At 43.6% G+C, this 24038-nt stretch overlaps 1 protein-coding gene across 3 annotated transcripts in view; it reads right to left on the bottom strand.

Annotated features, from left to right (window-relative positions):
* Window positions 1–23122, bottom strand: part of SRPX (sushi repeat containing protein, X-linked) — a 40562-nt gene extending 17440 nt beyond the window's left edge. Inside the window, exons 1-2 of one of the 3 annotated variants that reach the window (XM_004934617.4) lie at window positions 23001–23122; window positions 339–425 (exon numbers count right to left, since the gene is read on the bottom strand). In XM_004934617.4, coding sequence (XP_004934674.1) covers window positions 339–425; window positions 23001–23070 — 157 coding nt within the window. In that variant the 5' untranslated portion in view covers window positions 23071–23122. The remainder of the gene's footprint in view (window positions 1–338; window positions 426–23000) is intronic. The other 2 variants (XM_416781.8, XM_004934618.5) reach the window with 2 other exon arrangements.
* Between the last annotated feature and the right edge of the window lie 916 nt (window positions 23123–24038).

The following is a 24038-nucleotide window of genomic DNA, read 5'->3' as shown; positions in this document are numbered from 1 at the left end:
ATCATTGATGGTTTTGTTATAATGTATGAAGAACAAAGAAGAGAAGCTCCTCATAGATTTTCATGATCTTGCAAACTTGAACTTCCAAGAGCCAAGGCAGTGCAAGAGTTACTTACTCAGGTGCATAAGAGAGCGGTGACTGAGACTCAATGTAACTTCCATCATTAAAAAAAAAAAAGGTAAAAAGTAAACCTTATCTCAAATCCATGGAGGGGAAAAAAAGGCAGTAACAACATGGAGCTGGATCTGCAAGATTTTATAATCCATGAAAAGAAAAAGAAGGAAGCTTTCTCTCAGCAACCAGCTGATCCTTATTAGCACATAAGCAAAACATTCACCTTTATATCTACTGCGTGCATATGCATCTTCGTCATCTTCAAGGGGTGAAATTCCAGATCCTACAATAGAAAAATATGGAGAAAAAACTGCAGCAGAAAGGAAATATAAATTAATAAAAGAAAGCTTTGCTAAAAGACATGCAAGATTAGAATGCAATAATCTATGCAATGGCATCAGCACGGGCTTCTCTGAAGCTCAGATTCATAGCAGAAGCAATTTATAGTGAATTTGGAAGGGGTAAATTGATTGGATAATCAAGTGAAATAAAAATCTTTCTCACTGCTCATGGAGCAATGTTGTGCAATGCCTCAATGCACAATTCCAGTCACAGCTCCTCTGCTATGGAAAGCTCAGCTTCCATGACCTATTGAGCAACAGAGGAACAAGTGAAGGGATACTCCAAAGAATTCACTATAAAGTGGTTCCAATAGTGTAAATGGCTGTTAAAAGCCATAATGCCCATCAGCAGAAGTAAAAAGTGTGTAAGTCAAGAACAAGCCTCTTTTAAAATCTCTGTGATTTTCATACCAAACCCAGAGCACACTCATACCAAGGACACAGTTTGGTATCAAGCAGTCTTCTGCCAGAAGACTCCACATCCAAACTGCTCAGAAACCACCGAAACTTTACTTCCTACCCTACCAACCTCTGGAAAACATACTTTGTTACTTCAGTATTTTTTTGTATCACCAATGCATCATTCCCGCATCACAACTTTTTTCAGCATGCTTCCCTCTATACGTGTTTCCACCTGTGCCATTGGCTCTAAATTCCCAGCTTAAGCCAGCAGCAGGAAGGCGGCACCCATTCTCCTCCACCCCACCAGCCAAGGCAGAGGCAATCCCTCTCCTCCTCTTAGAACAGCACAAAGCAACTAGTAGGCTGAGCTGAAATCCATGGCAAACGCAGGTGCCCTGATCTACTTGCCTACCATTTTATTCAAAACCCCAGAGAGAAACAGCCTAGTATCTGCAGCTGTTCCAAGAGAAACTTGCACGCATAGGGTCCTGCTGCAAAAGGACGCTTCCCTTCACAGTATCAACTGCAGCACTGCTTGTGAGAGCTTGGGCCACCTGAAAAAGAGACTCTGCATTGCCCATGACTCGCCTTGCCTTACTACTTGCACATCAGGCACAAGCACCCAGCACTCGGGACCAGTTTGTGGTGCTCAGCAGCACCTCCTGGGAGCTGCAGGGAAGAGAGGGACAAGTGCAGCCCATTTCAGCCCCAAGCCTTGCACCAATACTGCAGCTATGTGAACCGTTTAGAATCCTGCACGGGAAAGAATAAAGTCATGCATTCCATAAAATCAGCAAAAAAATACATCTCTTGTGATTCAAAGCTTATTGTTATCACTGGGCACTCTTCTACCAATTTTCCAAGGCTTTGAGGTTCAGTTCTTATGAAGCTAATTTCTACTTCTCCCTGAACTCTGGAGTTTTATGTAGCACAAACTTCCCACCACTTGGGAGTTGTTTCTCTGGATTCTTTATTTCTGTTGCTGCCGTTGAATTTTTGACGTCACCTTAAAAACTTCTCAACATAAACTTCATTGCATTCGAAATCGGAGCGTATGATATAAAAAGCCACGCTGGGATCCCTGAGGGCTTCATGAAAACCTTGATATGTAAAATGAAACCCCCCCTAAGCATCAATTATTCTGTCAGAAATCGGGATACTCTTACCTAATTACTTAGCTTGAGAGTTAAGAATTAAAACAGTGAGGCAACATGCTTTACAGTTGTCCACATTTTGCTGCGCAGTGACTTAAGCATTTCAATATCAGTGCAGGTTAGGGTTACGCGAGCTCTTACTTAGATATCTTCCCACTGACAAAAGATAATTAAATGTGTTTAAGGGTCCTCCAGTAAAAACGGGTCTCATAAAGATGTTCACTGCTCTAAAATAAGGCTCCGTCCTTCAAGATTTGCCACAATGCACTGTGGATGAAAAGAAATAAAATGAACTCACCCAGAAAGGTAATATCTGACAACTTCCACTTCCTGATCATTTTATAGCTGGAAAGTAGTTGGGCTTCTCTACTAACAGGCAGTGTTTCATTACTATTAATAATCATAACAGACTTGGCTCATGGGAGCTGCTGAAGAGTTTTCCCTGCTTTCCATTTGGTGGCTCTCACTCCCATTTTTCCCGTGATGTGTTCTCACATCGCCCAGCAGAGAGGGGCTGTGCCATGAAGAACCAGCCCCAAGCCACAGGGCCATAGGCAGACCCATCTACACCACCATACATTTACACAACAGTAGTGCTGGATGTTCTCCAACCCTCACGTGGCCTTCTCCGTATTCATGCTGCCTGTCCCCCACTCACTTTGTTCGGACAGAGGCACCTGGCTCGGTGTGCAAACGCAGCAGCCCACTAGCAAAGCTGGCTCACATCAGCAGGCAGCCCCTGCCTTGGCATCCATCAGCCCTGACCCAGAGCCTAACTCCCCATTGCTACTACCCCAGGAGTGACACCGATTGCTACTTTATCTTTTACCTATCCAAAGCTTTGAACTTACATACATTCGAAATCAACCACCAAACCAGGAAAGGACAAAGTACTGGTCTGCGTTCCAAGTGTCAAAATTATCCCAGTATAAAAACTGATTTCTTCACTCGCAGAATCATCACTACATGTTTGCAACCAGAGGTCACCCAAGAAAGCGTTCTCTTTTCTTACATTTTATTAAGGCTGAACGTTTTTCATGCAACTTCAGGCAAGCTAACAGAAAACTCCCAGCACTGTCCATCACCGACCACCCAGTGGTCTGTGCTGAATTAAAAAAGCAATGCACGGACATGGCTGCAAAACAGGGTAGGAGGAGTGGTAACAGTAAGTGCTTAAGCGTGCTGATGGACGTAAAAATCCTTGTGTAAGTAGAACTCATTAAAAGAAATTTGATCCTTCTCCAAACATTTACATTTTGCGTTCAACCTGGCAAGTTCATGAGACGCTCACCATGCAATAGTTGCTCATTTGTACTCAGCTTCAATCAAAGTTTCAAGAGCAGTTTTGCCTGTGCTTTGTGCTTGCTGCATTTCCTCCAAGAGTGCTGATGTCTGCCTTAGAGACTTCACCAATTCCTGTCCAACAAAGCAGTTAAAGATCTCCGTAAGTGGTCCCCCCAAGCCTTAAGGAGGCCACTTGTTTGATCCTAAATCCACTCAAAACTGTTTGCAGACATTGATGTTCAATGTCAAGCATGTGATGAGGTACTCTGCTCTTACAGCACCACAGCCTACACTCAGTGAAAGCAGCTTTTTCATAATGACTATTTCCACACACACAGCCTAATATTTGCTCTCCTGGCTTTGGTTCTCTGAAAAAAAGAAAGGGAGAGAAGCAGAGCATATAGCTGCATTCAGGAATGAGCAGAGATTCCAACGCCAGGTCCACACACATTTGCAAACAATACAAGATGTATTAAGTAAACAGACAAAAGCCGAACATGCACTGAGCAAAATACTATATTCCTTGGATCTGATCACCCTCCTCTTTCCCTATTAATAAATCAGCAAAAGCTTTGAGATCAGAGTGCATAGCCTGGCAGTCAAGAGCCACAATCAATCTGCAAGGTTTGCTTAGCCAAAGAAGGAAGACAAACGCTATCAGACAGCAGAGGGAGTTTTAAGAGAACTTCTGCTGTCCCTCCCTCAGTTTTGCTTAAGAATTCATTTGCTTAAGTACATTACTCCTTTGTGCAACCTCTTAGCAGGTAGAAAGAACTGTTCCAGAAAACAAGATCCCAAATTCCACCAGGTTTGTTAGGCACACCATTTCAGCCCATGGCAGGCAAACCCTTCTAATGGGTAGGTAACTTCCACAAAAACACTTTCTGGTTACTGTACAGTAATAACCTGTAGTAGGAAAACAAACTTCTCATTCTGCCCTACCACAGCACTTGCCAGAACTGGAAAAGCTATCAAGAATTGCATAGCCATCTTGTTTCTACAACAAACAAATAAAAACTCGGCACCTTCACCAACCTGAAGACAAGCATTTTCTCTTTGGATCCTTTAATTCAAGGCCAGGTTGGATCGGGCTTTGAGCAACCTGGTCTAGAGGTCCAGGTGTCCCTGCCTATGGCAGGGGGGTCAGAACTAGTTGATCTTAAAGGTCCCTTCCAACCCAAACCATTCTACGATTGTAGTTCCAACAAGCACTCCCACAGAATGGCTTAGGTTAGAAATGACCTTAAAGATCACCTAGCTCCAAACTCCTTGCCACAGGTTGGGACACATTCTGCTAGACCAGGTTGCCCAAAGCCTCCTAAGCAATGCAAAGACTTGGTATAATAAAAATGCACAAAAAGAGACATCAACACAATTTAGGTTTCTTTTTAAAAGTTAGACAGAAAAACAAAGTACCAACAAACAAGAACAAGAACATTAAAAGCTATAGCTCCATATAACTGTTAGTTGAGTTATTCAGCACAGGACCTACGCCGAGGTCAATGGGATTATCTGCATGGGCAAAGGGAACGAGGCCTTGTGCTCCTACCATCAGATGTCACTGATTACATGAGTGGCTCCACGTGAGCAGACTTAGGGATGCACACAAGAATGTTCACCTATGAGGCAGATACTGCATACACAGGTGTGTACACGAACAGCATTTAATGTGCTATTGTGTTACAAATCCTGTATAATCACAAAAAGGAAGGAATGTGGGCTGTAAGAGGCAGATTAGCCAGGCAGAGTTGTTTTTCCCATGACTAATAAGCAAATTTCTTAACTTTTGACTTTGATTAATTGAAAATACGCTACAGACTGCAACAGTTTTCTTCATGAAACAAACAGCTCAGATGTTTTCAAGAAATACTATTTTGTCACTTCCCACCATGGAGTTTCTAAAGCTTTCTTCCCCCTCCCCCTCTCTTTATCACAGTCTTTTGCTTAGGGTTTACAAAGATTACCTAAAAATCATACGTGATAAAAACCAGCAGCTAAAGTCAACGTGCCAGTTGTAGCTTTATGTTATACTCAGCCTTCAAGTCTTAAACATAACACCACTTCACTTAAATGCGTAGTTCAGAAAAGATCAGTGCCTTTCAAATTTTGGAACGCTGCTGGGAAATGTAAAACAACCAACCAACCCTAAAAATACAGTGCTAAGGCCAATTTCCAGCGTCAGCTGTAACACAGTTATGTTGCACACAGAGAAACAAAGCTAGGTAAATGAGCCTAGATAGCCTCTTGTCTGGTGTGCAGACATGAGCAACACTTGTTACTGGGAGGAAAGAAAAGGCTCATTCCACATGTTCTCTATTCACGTACAAAGCAGAGGACAGTGGTTGGGAATTCATTCATGACATTCACGTAAGAGAGCTTTACTTTGTGTGTAATAATACTCGCACTCATTTTACGATGGTTGTAACGATGGAAAGCTGGGTTCTTAATCTCATCCTTCACTGGCTGAATGCAACATCCCAGTTCTGCAAGGCTCATATGTAAATGTTATCAGCTTCAGAGGCATTTTAGTATTTGTTTAAAAGCCAACTGTACAATCAAGTGTGCTGCAGCATCTGGTCTGCAAGGCATTAAAAAATCCCCCACAACAAATGTAAACTTTACTTTGATACAGAAATCAAAGCAGAATACATAGCAGCAGAAGTGCCAGCTGATTCAATAGATACTGACTAGCACTGAACCTTCCTACAGGTGGGTTGATACGGAAATGCACTTGTATTAAGTCTGCTCCTTTTAAGCCATCTTCAAGATTCATTACAACTCAAGAGACAAAGCTTGCCTCCTGTTTCCTCAGTGGATGCTCTTACTGGCCACACCACTTTTCATTCTCCTGCCTGACTCGGTAGTCCTAAGTGTCTTTGCAACACAGGCAAAAGCACAGAAACCCAGCCACCCTGCATTCAGCAAGAGCTGTGATTAAATGAGAAGTAGAGGATACCCAGAGAATCACAGAATTCCTGGGTTGGAAGGGACCTCAAGGATCGTGAATCTCCAAACCCCCTGCCGGGCAGGGCCACCAACCTCCCCATTTACTAGACCAGGTTGCCCAGGGCCCCATCCAACCTGGCCTTGAACACCTCCAGAGGCAGGGCATCTACAACCTCTCTGGGCAGCCCATTCCAGCACCTCACCACTCTCCTGGTAAAGAACTTTCCCCTGACATCCAACCTAAATCTTCCCTCTTTCAACTTAAAACCATTCCCCTTGTCCTGCTGTTATCTACCCTTTCAGAGAGTTTACTCCCTTCCCTTCAGGTTCTGAAAGGCTGCAATGAGGTCACCCCTCAGTAAATTCCTGAAACCAAATGCAGCTCAATTATCCACACCAAGTTAACAGGTTTTCCAGTAATTCTACATGTTTTAGCCTGGATGTTCCAGAGATGTCTAGCAACTTCCCTGCCTGTACTTACAAAAATACACACAGGGATAGCTCAGACCTGAGCTTCCATGCACACCCACAAGCCGCTTGTAGGTTTCTTGCAGGTGTAAGCTCTTTAAGGCACAGAAAGCAAACTCATATCAAGAAGCTCCCCTCAGGGCTCTATATCTCCCTGTAGATTAAGATGCAAACACCACATTTTAAAGCAAAGGTTTCAACTTGCTTTAACAGACATGCCTCCTATAGGATTCCATCAAAGTACAGCTCTTTCAAAGAATTACAGCCAAATTGAAATGCAGAACAGAAAGCTTCATAATTAGCAAGTTCAAAAGAGGTCAGTGATGTCTGAAGTTTGTGAGCCAGCAGTAGCTTGTGCCTTGTGGAATAAAACCACCCAATTACTCAGAAATCATGAATCTGATTAGGAAAATGCAGGCACGGGTTCTCTTCCCAGAAGACAATCTCTTTCCTCTTTCCTTGCCATCTGTGACCTAATGTGACTACGAAGAAACTCTGCAGCTGACAGCAAGCACGACAGGTGCTTCAGAACATGTTTCAGAATTCAGATGAATTTCACATGTTGAGAAAACTACTGCTGTACAAAGTCAGCTAACAACGCAGAGCTTGTTTCACATGCTGGCAAATGCTGTGTGACACAGAAAACAATACTAGCATAAGATCCCATATATTTCAATGAAATCACATACTCAGAATAAGACAGGCTATGTCCATACCCTTTACTCTCACAAAAGTCACTGGTGAGATGCAAAGAGCATGGATGCAGAAGTTAGTGCTTAACCAAGAAATGCTCTTGAAAATGGCATTAAACCTCAGTCCCGTTTACGTACACATGTCGATATCTTAGATACAGCAAATCCAAAGCAGAACACTTTCCACCACTGGTTTGCGTTACTTCTCTCCTCGCTGCAGGCTGGCAGTAGGAGTGGAAGTTGTTCAGGTGGCTCCAAGCCAACCCAGGCAGAAGGCCGTTAACGCAGCAGTCAAGGAAAAGCTGGCAGACTTCATGAGAGGCTACAAACTCCCTTGCCAATACGTGTGCAGCCCAGGGAATGTAATGCAGACAGAGGTTGCTCCCTGCTATCTAGCTTCACTGCAAATGTATAACCACAGGTTTAGTGTCAGGACGAGGAAGGCATACTGCTTGTAACATACATCGCATTGTGCTTAAAATAGACTTGAAAAATATAAGAACTAAATAAAATAGCTTCTGCTATTGAAATAAAGTGTTGATTTCTGTTAAGGGAAAAAAAAATCTAAACAGACTAATAAAGACATACTTGGGAGCTGACATTGGTATGTCTGCAATAAGTCTCACTCATCTTATGTTGTGCTTCATTTCCTTCCACATGGACCACATTCCCTTAATTGCTGAGCAGCACAACCCACGAGGTACCACCATGATTCATCAAACACGTGGGCTGTGGGGGTTAAGAACGTTATGTACGTGAACACCAAGAAATACCGATTTTCAGACTGGATGGTCAGGTTTTGTTTAGTCTGTTTTATCTGGCGATGAGTCCAAAAACATGGGAATAACTAGGTGCAGAGAATGAGGAAGAAGTCAGCTTTGATGTTGTTTTTTTTTTTAAATAAGCTGTCAAGAGAAGGCCCAAGAGCACGTGCCCTTTCCTTTTAAAAGGCTCCATCTGATGGCAATCTTGCTAGAAAGCTGAAATGCGGCGAAACAAAATAAAACCCCAAGAGACAGATGAACAAATAAGTCCTTGAATATTCAGAATGGCAACATATTACACCAGCAGGAAGCCGAAAAGGAGAGAATGGAGAAAAATATTCCCTTTATTCAGGCTGTGAGGAACTTCGAGTTCCATTTTTGCTTAAGGAACTCATCAATAAATAACACTAGAAAAAGAAAGATAGCATCTCTCTTCCTGATCAGGAACAGTCACAAAGCCACAAACTGCTAGCAAAGGGGGGAAAAATGCATCATGAACACTGAAACATAAATCAGTTCGAATGAACAGAATGTACATTCCTTAACCTATATATTTAAGAACAGTCAACACCCTACATTACAGCTACGTAATACAGAGCTAATGTATATTACTATGCAGCATGAAGCTATTTGTGATTCTGAGCACATAGACAGTCTCAGCCTAAGTCTAAGTCTAACAGGAAGGCAAAGAATTCATTATTTACAGCAGTTACGGAGTTGTGCATGGAAAACATAGACAGCTCTTGATACAGAAAAATTCACACTGTCTGACAAAATAAAAGAGGAGGCTCTACAAAGTCTGTCCATATGTTGTTCCTCTCGTATTTGCCTACAGTTCAACCCAGATTCTGCCCCATCCTGGCAGGTATCAGCTCACCTCCATCATTTACAGCTTTGCTGCTGCTCAAATAGACTGCAATAACATAATCTAAGCACAAAATTCCTGGCAATCAAGGAAATTCCAGCTGTTTTATATCCCTGCAGCATGCCTTTACCTATCCTGTTTTCTACACTGGCTTGTCAAAGTAATTCCACTCTTTACATATGTGTGGCCCTGTTTTCCACAGATGTTTCATAGCTTGACCGAGAACTTCCCACCTGCATCCTACCAGCAAATCCTCCTCTTCTGCCAGGACTTCAGAGACTGGTACTGCCTACAGACAGGCATGACCAGTGGCTCTCTCTTTCCTAAGGCCTTTTCCTGATGGGTCTTATTTACAAACCCTAAAAACCACAGCGATCTATAAATTTAGAAATTTGGAGTCATGAGAACAGGCAGGGGCCTTATTAGGTTTTGTCTTACTGAAACAAAGCAATGTAGGTGTGTTGCCAGCATCACTCATCTGTGCACATCTGATCTCATAGAAGTCTTCCAAGAGCTTGGCTGGCTGGAGCCCCCCAGGACACACAATGGACTGTGTACTCAGGTCAACAGCCACCCTCAAGCAACAGCTGCTTGCCATGAGCCAGCAGTGTGTGTTTACAGCCTGGAAGGTCAACCATACCCTGGGCTGCATCAAAAGAGGGGCAGCCAGCAGGGTTAGGGAGGAGACTGTTTCTCTCTGCTCTGCTCGCACCTGGAATATCGCACCTGGGTCTGAGGCCCCCAGAGTAAGAAAGACTTAGAGCTGTTGGAGCAGGTCCAGAGGAGGCCATGAAGATGATCAGAGGGCTGGAGCACTTCTACAAAGAAAGGCTGAGGGAGCCAGAGTTGTTCAGCCTGGAAAAAAGAAGGCTCTGAGGAGACCTCACTGCTGCCTTCCAGTACTTCAGGGAAGCTTATGAACAGGAGGGTGACTGACTTCTTACACGGTCTGATACTTATAGGATAAGGGAGAATGGTTTTGAACTAAAAGATGGAAAAATTAGGTGAGATATTAGGCAGAAATCCTTTCCCCAGAGGGCAGTGAGGCGCTGGCACAGCTGCCCAGAGAAACTGTGGTTCCCCATCCCTGGAGGCGCTCAAGGCCAGGTTGGATAGGGCTCTGGGCAGCCTGAGCTGGTGGGGGGCAGCCCTGCCCATGGCAGGGGGTTGTAACTAGATAGGCTTTAAGGTCCCTCCCAACCAAGCCATTCTATGATTTTATGACTAGTCTGCCTCTAAGCTATCTGAAAGGGCAAAGAACCATGGCAAACTTTGGATGAAAACCTGATGGCAGGGAACTTCTCAACATGCCATGAGATCCTGAGATCCACAACCTCCTTGGGCAACCTGTACCAGTGCATCACTACCAGTTCTATTCTGAACTGGTGACAGATAGAAGAAATTTTATTTACTTTTAATGCAGACAGTGGAAACTGGCACACCTCAATATCTAACCTTTAATAGTATAGCAACAGGTACACTGCTTTTTTTCTCTTCTATCTACAATTCCCATAACTAACATGTGAATATTATTTGGAAGTTCTGCCATTTTACAAATATTTTTCAGATTTTACATGGAGACTAAAAGAAAGGTTCCCTAAAAGCATACAAACAAAAACAAATCCCAATTTTAACTATCAGACAGTAATCCTGACACCTGAAAGCTAGCATCAGGAGCTATCTGTATTCCATTGGAAACTCTTTACAAGATCCCAGAAAACAATAGGAGGAGAGTGGAAAAATGTGAAGTTACTGACTCAAGTTCCTTTCCGTGATCTCATCTTACTCCTTTATAACTGGAGTCCTGCTGTGTCTGAAAGCAACACAGAGCTACTGTATATTCTGTGCTGGCACTGAGCTGCCTTGAAGGCTTCCTCTGCACAACTTCTCCTTATCTCCCCTGCTTAAGTCACCACTTCAGAAAAAGACATATATAATACACATACGTGTAACTTTTTAAAAATCTACGTAATGATCAAATATATACATATGTGTGTGTATATATATATATTAAACTGGTTCAAGCAGGACTTCCTGGCTTTAATTTGTTAGCTTGCATTGTCTCACTTCTTATGCATGAATGCAACTGTAGTACAGAAGTCTATCACAATTTACTTTAAGTTCCAACTCCATGCGAGTGAATTCCTTTTCAGAGAAATATGGAGCATAAATATTGGTTTACAAAAATCCATGTTCTAGAAAATGTGCACTTGCAAACAGATGAAAGCATTAAGAGTGCTTGGTATTAATACTGCAGGACCCCTCGGAAGGAAAAGAGACTTCTAAGGACTCCAGGACTTCACATTCTTTGCTACTGCATAGCAAAGATAACACGAAAGCGAAAACACAGGCACTGTACTAGGGATGAAGAGCTGAAGAAATGACTCAGAGCCATGAATGGTGGTGAGCAGGTCCAAAACTGAGCGAAGAAGATGGAAAAATAGATGGAAATTGAAAAGAAAAAGCAAACAAAAAACAACACACCGGGTACAGAGGTACTTAAAATTGAATAGCAAACCAATCAACGGAAGACAAAAAGTAGTAACTGCTGTCAAAACTCAGGAGGTAGGAATTTAATTTCTCCCTGAAGACTAGTATTAAAAATTGCTTCAAAGAAAACAGTACTTACCATGGAGTTCACAGCCAAAAGCACACAAGTTGTATAAACCAACTGATGATAACTGGCTTGCTCATTCTGTTTAAATTAATGAATGTTAATTATATCCCAAGGGAGACTCGGAAGAGTTTGCTACAGCCAGAATGTATAATGCAGATTTTAAAAGAACATTTGAGATGCTCCCACCAAACCTGAACTCATTTTTCATTAATATTCCTTTCAGTGGGAATTCCCAATTGAAAAGATACTCTCCACGTTCTCACTTACATTGCTACTGAGAAGACAAACTGGTTTCTTTCTGAAATTGCTTGCCATGGCCATTTGTGAGAATATGGATGAGGAAATCTCAGTTTCACTGATGATACATACACAGCATTGAAGTCACAAGAGTATTATAAAAATACCAACAGTATATTGATGGCTTTGGATACAGCAGACTTTGATCAACTGGTGATTCTTTTAAATTATATCTGCTGGAATTATGACTTATGAGAAACATTAGCTTTATTTTAAAGATACAGAGAGATTTATTGCCAAAGTTAATGCTTAGAAAACCTGCATCTTCAAATGTCCCACGCTAGATAAATCAGCCTACATAAAATAAATTTCCTCAATCTCTGGAACCCTAATTGCTGGTTTAAGGCAAAAGAGAAACCTGGAAATAGCAATATAATCACTTAAACAAATACAAGACCTCAGTGCACCACAGCCAAGGTTCCAAAATTTACACCCTACTTCTTCACGTGGCAGAAAAGGGCAGTGAAAACTCATCGCAACTACCAGAAACAGCAGAGCTGTCCAGAGCAGCTAGAGAGGGACTGTTAAGAGCAAACTTAGTGTGGAGAAATGTGTACTAAGCCAATCCATATGTTTTTCAAAAGGTACGCACTTGGAAAAAATAATTTCCCATTTTGTTTTCCCGTCTTTGCAGTAGATGCTGTGGACTTCTCATCCTCTCTTCATAACCAAGTCCCACCTTCAGCAGCAATCTGAAGTCCTTTTGTTAAAAGGGGGCTGACATCTACTATTAATGAGCAGAGGCTGGCAGGAATGACCAACTCCAGCAAGCAAGTAGGCAAACAGCTTCACTTTACCGAGTTCACTTAATTAGGATATAGCCCTTTATTAGCTACTTCTACCAATCTCGGCTGTCAACAGATACAGTTTAGTACAGAAAAACTGTTCAAGCTCCATAAACGTCCTGAAGACAGCAACTAGAGGCTCTTAGAAAGAAGCAGCCAAACTCAGAGCAGAAGAGATGTTTTTATATAACAGACTTAAGGCTTTGTTTGAAGCCTAGTCACATCAAAAAGGAAATAATCATCTAAATTATTACTAAGAATTAAAACATCCTAAATGAGATGGAACTTAACCCAAAATCCATCTGGAGGTTCAAGACCAAAGACGCATCCCATTCCCCTAACACTTACACCAGCTTGCAACCCTGCCAGGTCCCCTTGCTCCACCTGGGAGCTGACCTGCCCCACAGCCCCTGGGTCACAGTGGGCCCCACTCACCATCCTGGCTCTGCTCAGTGCCTGGGGACAGGGGGTGCGGCCACTAGGGTAGGCCGTGCCCTACTGCCAGCCTCTGTTGCACAAGTCCCAGCAGAAGGCAAGGAGTCACACGAGCTATATCCTGCACTCATTCCTTTGCCCCTTGGCACTACAGAGGCTCTCTGGCATCTTTCACTTGCAAGCCAGTTCCATAGCAGCCTGCCACATGCCAACATCCGCCAATGTGAAACTGGGTGAATGCCTCAAGAATGATGTGACAGAATAGCATTCTGTTTCACCAAATCCCTAATCCAGCTGGCTTCCCGGAAAGGAAAGAAGATACACTGGGAAAATGAAGATACATTAGGAGTTTCAACCATCTCAAGTGAACTCGCTTTCCCAGCAAGAACTGTTAGTAGGAGCACTCCCTCAGCCACTAACCCCTATGTAATACATGCTCCAGACTTCAGTAGCCTTCAGAAGACTGTGACAGGGCCGAAGTATGCGTATGGTAGATGGCTGAGAACTACAACCCTGGAGGAGATGCAGCCTTGTATGAACTTGCAAACTGCAGTGGAGTCTGCCAAGTCTTCCTCCTCTCCTCCCCTGTTCATACACAGAGTATCTCACTGATACGGCAGTGATTCCTCACAGCTCTTTCCTCAGAGGAAACTACAAGTGACTACATAGCGTGGTTTTAAAAGAACCATTCAAGCAAATATAAACCATAACGTAAGTAGTTGCTGCTGCTTGAACAGTGCTGGGCTTTTCAGGCAAAGCTTATTTAAATAGTGCAACAGCTAATTCACCCAGCCACAAGGTCTTTGTTACACCCTCCCCTGGTGTGTTTCTACCTTTTGTCTGTCTCACTTACCATTGTGCCCTCATTGAAATCACACCAAAAATGTACTGCAGAACACTTCTTGGTGTGAACTGGAACCCTGAGAAGCATCAGCCTCCACACCACAAAAATCATGAGCAATACATTAATTTATTGTGTCGTGAGCCACAATACAGTCTTTTGCCCCCATCCTCCTGCTTTTCACTTTGTGCAATAAAGGATAACTGTTACAGCCGAAAGAGTAAACTTGGAACTGAGTTGTACTTCAAAACAACATCCATCAGCTGCATATAAATCAGAACCTACTTCCATTGTGAGAGGCTTACGTATATGAAAATACTTCGTTACTGAAATGAAGGACTTATTTTTAATTCCTCTGTACCGATTCGTTTTGGCAAACTGGCTTTGTTTTCCAACAGGAAACACATTTGGTTTATGACTGTTTTATCTTTCGATGAGCTCCAACTTGTTTTTTATTGCACACAAGCAACGTATGTGTCTTAGTATATTTTATGCCTAAAATTCCCTAGGCATTTTATAAATATGCCACACATTTAAGATCATAGAATGGCCTGGGTTGAAAAGGACCTCAAAGATCATGTAGTTTCAACCCCCCTGCTATGTGTAGGGTCGCCAACTACCAGACCAGGCTGCCCAGAGCCACATCCAGCCTGGCCTTGAATGCCTCCAGCAATGGGGCATCCACAACCTCCTTGGGCAACCTGTGCCAGTGTGTCACCACCCTCCGTGTGAAAAACTTCCTCCTAATATCCAACCTAAACCTCCCCTGTCCCACTTTAAAACCATTCCCCCTTGTCCTATCACTATCCACCCTCGTAAACAGCTGTTCCCCCTCCTGTTCATATGCTCCCTTCAAGTACTGGAAGGCCACTATGAGGTCTCCCCAGAGCCTTCTCTTCTCCAAACTAAACAAGCCCAGTCCCCTCAACCTTTCCTCATAGAAGAGGTGCTCCAGCCCTCTGATCATCAATGCCACTGGCAAGCAAGATTATTGCAAAAGGATAATCCTGAATAATAATAAAACAAAAGAACTTTTGGTGCTGTAAGTGCATGCCTTCTGCCATTACTGGTATCTAAGGGATGCAAAATGCCTTGAAGCCATTTAAAGGCACTGTTTAACATTCTTGGTTTCAACACTCAGTTGTAGACAAACACAAAATCACCAATCAGAAGTACAAAAAATAAAAAAAAATCAAGTACTAGTATTTTCTGAAGAGACCACTGGACACATCACCAACAAGTGCTCAGGCAGTTATCTGCTGCAAACTGTCAGTGCACAGGTGGAAAGGATAAAAAGGCATTGGTGATACAAAAGCAGCACTGCTATCATTTATGCAGGTGTTGACGTCTCTTATTAGAGAACTACTTTGTACAAATTTGCTGAAATTCGTACATTTCCTTAAACTAACAATGCATAGGCAGTTCCCTAACTAAACACACCCACCCATTTTGACTGAATATGATGCATGGCATACATAACAGCAATAATAGCACTTCCTCCTCATATGAATGTTTTCAGCCACAGCATCCCAAGTGTGCTCTCCCACCAGATAAATCATCCCCAAAGGGGATGCAGACAGAGGTTAACCAGCTCCCTTAAAAACATGAAAATCAGTGACACAAAGCTGAAGCAAATTAGCAGCCAGATGCTGTCACAGAAAACACCTTCAAGAACTCATCTTTCTTCCTACATTAATAAAGAACATACCCCCCTTTCAACCTGCAATCGCCTTCTGTGCCACTCACATCTACTCCTCTTCCAGAAAAAGTAAATTACGGGGAAGACCTTTTTGTTATTTGTTCTATTATTTATTATTATTTTTTATTTAATCATTTCACTGCCAGTGCACCTGGGCAGCCTAGAGCAGTGAATGCCTGCAAGCCAACATGCTTTTAATCTTCAGGAATAGCCGGACAGAGTCATGTTAGCTCCGGCCTGTTTTACTTAGGAGTGACACATTATAACTAGAAAGCCACAACGGACGGACTCAAGATGGGAAGATGCAAATTAAGTCATTATTTTAAGTGCACTGTCCAAAAATTGAAAACTTTAAGGAGAACTGTAATTGGCAGAGACTTACAACTGTGTGGCAGCTGCAAGCAACATCTCACCCGGTCTGGCCAGCCGCTGTCAGGAAGTCTGAGAGAAAGACCTCAGTGGGACACCAGTAAGGCCCACAGACCTTACTAGGTTACAACTTTCCTGGGACGCCCACAGAGGAGACAGACTTTGCACAGAGGCTCCCTTTGCCAGCCCACACTGGTTAAGCGTAGGCTTTGGGTAAGACACGCAGCATGACAAGGCACCGCTGGAGAGGCCTGAATACACGACTACTTCCAAACTGCAGTGCTATTCTTAGCGTACAGATGTATGGCAGGCCTAAATCTGGCACCTTAAAAAGCAGTGACATTTCCTGAAAAGAAGAAGGGGGCAAAAAATAGGAAAGAATGAAATCAGTTGTCTTTAATTCCATCTCAAATTGGAAGAAAACCTGTCTATTCAAAGCTGTGTGAAATTTAAGATCTGTCACAACTGGTGAAAAAAAAGAAAAAAAAAAGGGTTTCTTTCTTTAACAGCAACATAGTAATTTCAGAAGCTTCAAAACAAAGTTTCACTATAACACAAGCTTCCAAATCATCCAAATTACATACATGAAATATTCTCACACAGGTATATTTTTATCCACTGCGTTGCAGCAGAAGATAGCAGTAACATAAAATTTATTGCCATGTGTTTTCCTCTAAAGCTGCACAAGTTTTCTCTGTGCTTCCACAAGGGACACAGCTGCACATCACAATCTGAGCACTGTACACATCAAAGAAATACATGCATGTATGTATGTATTTACTCACCAGTTCCAAACAAATGAGTGCAATCAAGAATTATTACAATATGCATCTTCATGTGTTTTGGTCATGGCTTCTTACTCTTGAAAAAAGCTCAAAATGACCCTCTGGCATCTCACAAAAGCAACTCAGAACACCCGTCATTTTGCATATTCTCACTAATTTATTTTTAGGCCCTAAGCATCAAGTAGAACTTGGTATCTGAAAACAGCTTCTACCCTAATTCCCACTTATGTCATCTGTTCTCAGACTCAGACACATTTTTATCCACTAAGCAAAACATGAAGTTGTATGAGTGGTATCTGCTCAAATGGCAAAAATCTTTGCCAAAAATGCCTGGCTTTCCCCAACTGCCATCACACAAGCTGGCAGAGGCTGGGCGATCTGATACAGCTGGGAGTACCTCCATCTCCAGGGATGTGCTGCAAAAGGCCAGCTGAATGGCACAGCACCATTCAGCACCAGTAATAATGCACGTCCCACCCCTGCTGCCTATTTTGTGTCCATGCACACTACAGGGTGAAAGAAAGCAGCTTCCAGCTCAGCAGCCCCAGTGTAGGATGCACTAGAGGTCACTTAGGCATGCTGGTACCAGGCTCTGAATGCACTCTCATGCTAAACGCATTCTCCTTCCACCTTCACAGAACTTAGGAGGAAGATGTAATTTTAGACATTTCTCTCAGGAAAAAGCCTGCAGCTGCCAAGAAACACCAGTTAAAGAATAACGTGAGGTGGGGGAAGGATTTCTAATCTTCCTTACTTTGCACTTGATAGAACTTTACTTTCCATATAACCGTTGCCTTCAGGTTTCTGTGCATTAGGTACACAGCAAAGACATCATTTCCTTCTCAAACACAACAAAATGTTGTTAGTATTGTTCAGAAAAGCTAACAGAAGACATCAGTAAAGCTAAGCTTTCCATATTCCAATCTCCAAACTTAAATTTACTTCCAAAGGTGTCTCTGAAGAGATACAAAACCTTCTCTCTTCACTGAGAGATACGCAGAAGCACAAGCTAGAGTTGTGCAGCAGAGCCCTTACGGAGCTATTCTGAGTCACAGGAAACATCAGAATCATTACATTACAACCTCTCATTTGGAGCTACTTTCAAGATATTGCAGCATAAATCTTCAGTCTGAACAGCTTTAATAGTGCTCTTTAAAATATAATTAATAGCTAGAAGCAGTGGCAAAGAACTCACAGCCAGCCTGCAGTATTCTGCATGCTAAGCTTTTAATTTACTGCTCTAAAAAAAGAGAATTTAAGTGAGCGCCTTGGGAAACGGACAGCATACTGTAAGTAGTTCACATATCACATATCTTGAGGCATCTAATCAAATGAAACAACAATACAAAAAATGAAACAGCCACTCCACAAGCAGAAAACTTAGCAAAATATTTTGAGGAAAACTTAATTTGTTACTTCTTTTAGCAAAAAAAAAACCCCAAAAAACCCACAAACATTTCTACTTTCATAAACTTCATAGAAGTAGCATGAAAGGCATAGACTGACAATACTATATGACAGTACATATTACAACTTCATGAACTATGAGATTACACTTCACCTACAAATCTGAAATCAAACAATCCCTGCTATCACCAGCATTATTTTGGTCACCACAGTATAAGAAGGGCATGAAACTATGAGATAGAGTCAGAAGGAGGGCGACAAAGGTGGGGAAGGGTCTAGAGGGGAAGACATAAGAGGATGAGCTCAGATCCCTGGGAGTGCTCAGCGCAGAGCAGAGGAGCTGAGGGGAGGCCTGATGGCGGCTGCAGCTCCTCACAGGGAGCGGAGGGGCAGCGCTGAGCTCTGCTCTGTGTGACAGCGACAGGGCCCGAGGGAACGGCACGGAGCTGTGTCAGGGGAGGGGCAGCTGGGGGTTAGGGACAGGGGCTGCACCACAGGGCGGTGGGCATGGAGCGGGCTGCCCAGGGCTGTGGGCACAGCCCCCAGTGCCGGAGTTCAGAGAGCATCAGTTTGATTTTGGGTGGTCCTTGCGAGTCTCCTCCAACTCAGGATGTTCTCTGATTCTATGATTACTGGTAAACTTTCCAGCCAAAAGACAAGTAGTGTGGTCAGGGTGGAGGTAGGTAGGGATGGGAGTGCGAGTGATGGGGTCCTCTCATTGCTCTCCACTCCAGTTATGCCAGTAGGCCATGGAGCCATCCTTTGGAAATAATCTGTCCTGATGAAAATGCTCTCAGGATCCTTGTACTGCCTAATTTCTTGTCTGGCAGTACGGGATGGAAGTTCAAGATGTAGGACGACCTAAAAACGTAAGTGTATTTGTAGACATCTTATAACTTGTGAGACAATCAAGTTAGGAATTACCAATTATTTCAGTGACCCCTCTGAGATGTCTTATCTGCAGTAACTGAATTGCAAGAGATTTCAACACGGAGTCAAAAATAAAATAATAATTAAAAAAAAACAACAGGAAAACAGGACTCATCATTTGTATCTTTACAGCATATCCCTGTAAATGATGCTTCTCATACACTCTCTGGTCTTCGGTCGGTTATGGATGTTTTATCAGCAGTACATCAAGGCATCTGAAAGCACAGGATGAAGTCTATGCCCGTCTCCAAACTCCACTCTTAATGTAAATTAGTATCTACATAGTAAACGTTTTCCATACGTATTTCAAATTACTTCACAATGGTGCATGTTTCTGCTATTTTCATTTACAGCGGAGGAAAGTAAGGATGAGCAAAGCAAGCCTACACAACTTCCTCAAGGTTACACATAAAATACATAGACTCTGAATTTCCAATCCAATGGTTCATTCAACAGCATGACAAATATTTTTCCTTGTACCTTCATCAGCCACAAACAAAATTCAGTTTTTACCCATTCTGTTCCTAGTTGTATAATGGAGGGAAAAAAGTGTGCTTCCTTAATGCTACTATTTAGGTGTATTGCCCTCAGCTTTCAGAGTTAAGAAGGCTATAGACAACACAGAAAGAAAAGCACAACGTTTTGACACCACTTAGTGGTGTGAGCTTTCAGTGGAAATTACTACAGCTCATGAAGATGGCTCTCACTTCACATGAGAAAATACAAATGCAGCATCAAGAGAAGACAACATTCTTTAGGGATATAAACAAGACATCTGCTGCATTTAAGGTCACTCACAAACATCATTTTTGCTGGGCTCCTCTGCTGCTGGAAGTCCTGCTTATTAGTGCACATGCAGTCATCCAGCTAGATACTTATTTAAGAGGAGTCAATTGGTCCCAAAGGACAACTTTTTGGATAAAGCTGTGCCTTAGGACATACTTATCTGCTTGCATTCGCGCAATTTTTATTTTTGTCTTTTATTTGGCCTGCAAGCAACTTGAGGGCAGGCAGTGCCTTTCTGTTCTGTTTTTAGACAGCCTACGGGACATCCAAGTCAACCTTCTCTACACACGCAGTATCGGCGCACTTGGCTTCAGAGGACGAGTACACACAGAACTAAGGACAGAAGGGGATCCTGCACATGCTTCTACAGGAGTAGTCACCTAGGGTTAAGGGGCAGACAGCAGGCTGCATTAAAAAAAAACACCAAGAAAAACCTCAGCTGACACAAGGGGGCCCCACCCTTGGCAATACAGGACACCAGCTGCTTTAGGGGCTTGGAGATGGCTCCCTGCCTGCTCTTCAGTCCGCTCTAACAGAGAGGAGCTCTGAATAGGACTCAAGGCATTAACTGCAATGCCAAGTTTATTACAGCCTGCCATACATAGAAGAAAAGTGACTATCTCTTGTCTAGTTACAGCATAAACTCAAATGGGCAACGACTGCCCCCCTCTCAATGGCTGCAGAACCAGGATGTCTCACCCACCAACGGACCCCTCACCCCACAGTGACACAGCTACCCTTCCCACAACCAGACTTCCATCTGCTCATTTTTAATACAAATACATACTTACGTTTTAAAGCGTATCGTGTATATATTGTCTTTCATTTACTTACATCTCATACAGGTTTTGAAAGCAGCTCTATAAGCGTATGTGATTTTAATGGCATCTCTTCACCCAACAATGTCCTATTCAAATACAATGCTGCTTTTTTTTAATGCAGCATAACCACTTCCCATTACTTTTGTAATATATTGGCTTTTCCTTACAGCTGTCTACTAAGCATGTAAAAGCACAGGTACAGCAGCCTTATACCACACAGTGCTGATGGATTTCACCTCCACGTACCCAGATCACTGAACAAGCGACATCCCTACCTTCAACTGTAGCCTCATCTGGCACTACCACAACACTGGTGCTCTGCCTGAGCTACACATAACAAGAATTTATATGTTTTTTTCACACCTCTGTAAACCAGAAAAAAAGAGATGGGACGGTGTCTAGGGGAAGGCAAGAGGAATCCGAGGAGGAAGAGTCAATAAAGGCTCTCCGTAGTGCCTAGACAAGATAAAAAAAAGTTCGCACACATCCCCATGGTAGCCTTTTGGGTTATGGTGCACAAACATTCTGCGCTAAAAATTCCAGCTGTATCAAATTATGAAGTCAAGAACTGATTAAACTACTTCTGGTGTTTGAACAACAATCCATTACTGAGAATAAGTGTTTTGTGTGGCTCTAGAAGAGATTCTTTGGCTTTGTCTACAGGAAAGCATTCACCTCCTAGTAACAGATCATTAAAGTACATGCACGTATAATCTGTATTCAGGGCAGCCACACACATATGCATCCTACTGAAACTATTTTATGAAGCTATTTGAGTTCCCTTATGGACTTTCTGTTACCTGATGTGCACAGTTACAGATGGTGACAATGCGAAAAAAAAAACCCCACCTATTTACAGCTTCACTAGATTTGAAAGCAAGAATAAAGATTGGAACAAAGACCACATTTTCCTCTCCTAAAAACAAAACCAAACAAATATCACAAAAGAGAGGGAGCGCGAAACCTTAACTCAATATTATGGTTCATAAATACAGCTGTTGATAGCTTGAACTGTTTGGAGCCTTTGACATTAAGTGTAAGAGGAGAATTGGACTTGCAAATGACTGGGAGCTGAAACAAGCAGGCTATTGTGCAGACAGCTTGAAGATGATATTCAAGAAGAAGGTTTTTGAGACTGCAGAACTTCCATTTGGCCTTTCAGAAAGAAAGAGAAGAACGGGATATTAGCATCCTCTGCAAACTAATCAAAGACTAACACTGACACGAACCGCAAAGTCAGGCATTCAGTCATCTTCCTAAGAAAATAAAGGCAGTTTGGCAGCACAGCAGTCCTCCGAGAAATGCCAGGATAGAAACCTCCGTTGTCTTTGTTGATTTAGCAGCTGATGCGTCCAATACCTTAATGTTTTGTAAAGTAAAAACACAAAAGCATCTTTCACACTGGAAAGCAGCTGGCTGAAACAAGCCAGCAAAAACAACAAAAAAAACCTAACTAGGACTCCAACACCATCGCTATGCCACCTCATGCCCCTGCATGGCCAGAACCACCGCTGCAGTAAGGACGGCTCAGGCTGCAAAGCGCAGCACCACAGTGAGCAGAACTGCCCCACAGCTGGGAACTGTTTGACACCTTCTCCACCTGGCTGTTTTCTCTGCAGTGCCAATATGCCGTGGCACACCTGCACCTGGATCCACACCTAGCCCCCTCACACACTCTGCTCTGACCACAGATCTCTGCTGACCACACCTGTTGAGTGAACGATGACCGCTTCACCTGCACAGCCTGTCAGGGCAGCAATCTCTAACTTGATGAGATGCAGCTGCTTTAGAAGAGCGGGTACAGCTACACGTGGATTTTCTTCTGCCACAAAATCGGGCCTACGGTTCAGCTTATTTCCAGTTTTGCTAAAACCCACTCAAACAAGGAGAAATGAAACAACATAAGGTCGTACTTTAAGCACGGGGCTCACAAGGACCTGGCCCCATTTACTCTCCCAGTTATTACGCTGAGACAAGCCTTCTCCACGCCCAACCCCACACAGACACCAAAACCCGACGAAACGCACCGACGCGCCCCGGCGCCGCGCTCTGTGCACCCCCTCACCCCAATCCCCATTCCGCGACGGCACGAAGCGCTGCGGCCCGGCCGCCCGCGTGGGGTCAGCGCCCGCCGCGGGCTCCGCCGCCCGGGACCCCGCTCCCCCGAGCTGCCCGCTGCGCGCCGCCCCTTCCCTACCCTCGTACTCCCGGCTGGGGCAGGCGGCCAGGGCGAGCAGAGCGGCCAGGCGCAGGCAGCGGCTCGCCATGCTGCGCGGCGGCGACGGCCCTTCCCGGCTGAGGGCTGCGCGGCAAAGGGGCAGGAGGAGGAGGAGTGGGACGGAGACATCCTCGGAGCGGGCTCCCGGGCTCCGCCGGAGACTCCTCCTCCTCCTCCCGCCGTCGCCGGGGCGCGGAGGCCGCTCCGCCCCTGTCCGTCCCGCCCCGCGGGGCCCGGGGAGGTGTAGGGACAGCGGGTGTGCGAATGGGCTCGGAAGTCGTGAGCCAGAGACTTGAATCGTGAGGTCAAGGAGGGAAAGGCTGGAGTCGTTGAATTTGTCGTTAACTCTTTGAGCTGCTAGGGTGTTCGGGGTCACGCTGTCAGGCTTCCTTCCATAACCACAAAGGCTAGAGGCATTTTTTCCCCCTTCCAGATGAAAGCAAATTCCCTCAGCAGCCTTAGCCTACAGAAGCGAGGGCTGCAGGCAAAGCATCAGATGTCCCAAGGCTTTTGATTAAAGTTTGAGTTCTGTCAGCCCTGCAGCTTTACTACAGTTAGGTGTTGGCTTCCCCCCCCCCCCCCATTTTTCCGTCTTGAAGAGGGAGCGTATTTTATGTCTAAAAGTGTCTAAAAGCAGCTGAAGGTGCGGTAAAGCTCCGGCCTAGCTAAAGCACTGCTGGGGATTGCACAGTAGGACAGGACGGGGGATCACAGATGCAGCTGGAATAGGCTGCTCTGTGATATTCGGGTTTTAAATTTTATCGCTATGTTAAAACTAACTAAATGAATGAATGAAAGGAGCAAAAATGATGGCAGCGTCTTCTAGTACTAAATTGCAGTTTATCAGCCTAAGGAAAGAAGAGATACCCGTGTGAAATGTGTTTAAAAGGCCAACGTTACTCTGTTTGGAAGTGGAAGAATAAGGAAGAAGGATCGCTTTAGGCTATTATTATTGGCACAGATGTCATAGGAAAGATTAAAGTTAAAGGTTAGAAGTCTGTCATAAATAGTGATAAT

Source organism: Gallus gallus, chromosome 1, assembly GCF_016699485.2.
Source record: "Gallus gallus isolate bGalGal1 chromosome 1, bGalGal1.mat.broiler.GRCg7b, whole genome shotgun sequence".
Lineage (NCBI taxonomy): Eukaryota > Metazoa > Chordata > Aves > Galliformes > Phasianidae > Gallus > Gallus gallus.
The sequence above is the reverse complement of the archived record's forward strand: the minus strand, read 5'-3'. Positions and strand labels throughout refer to the sequence as shown.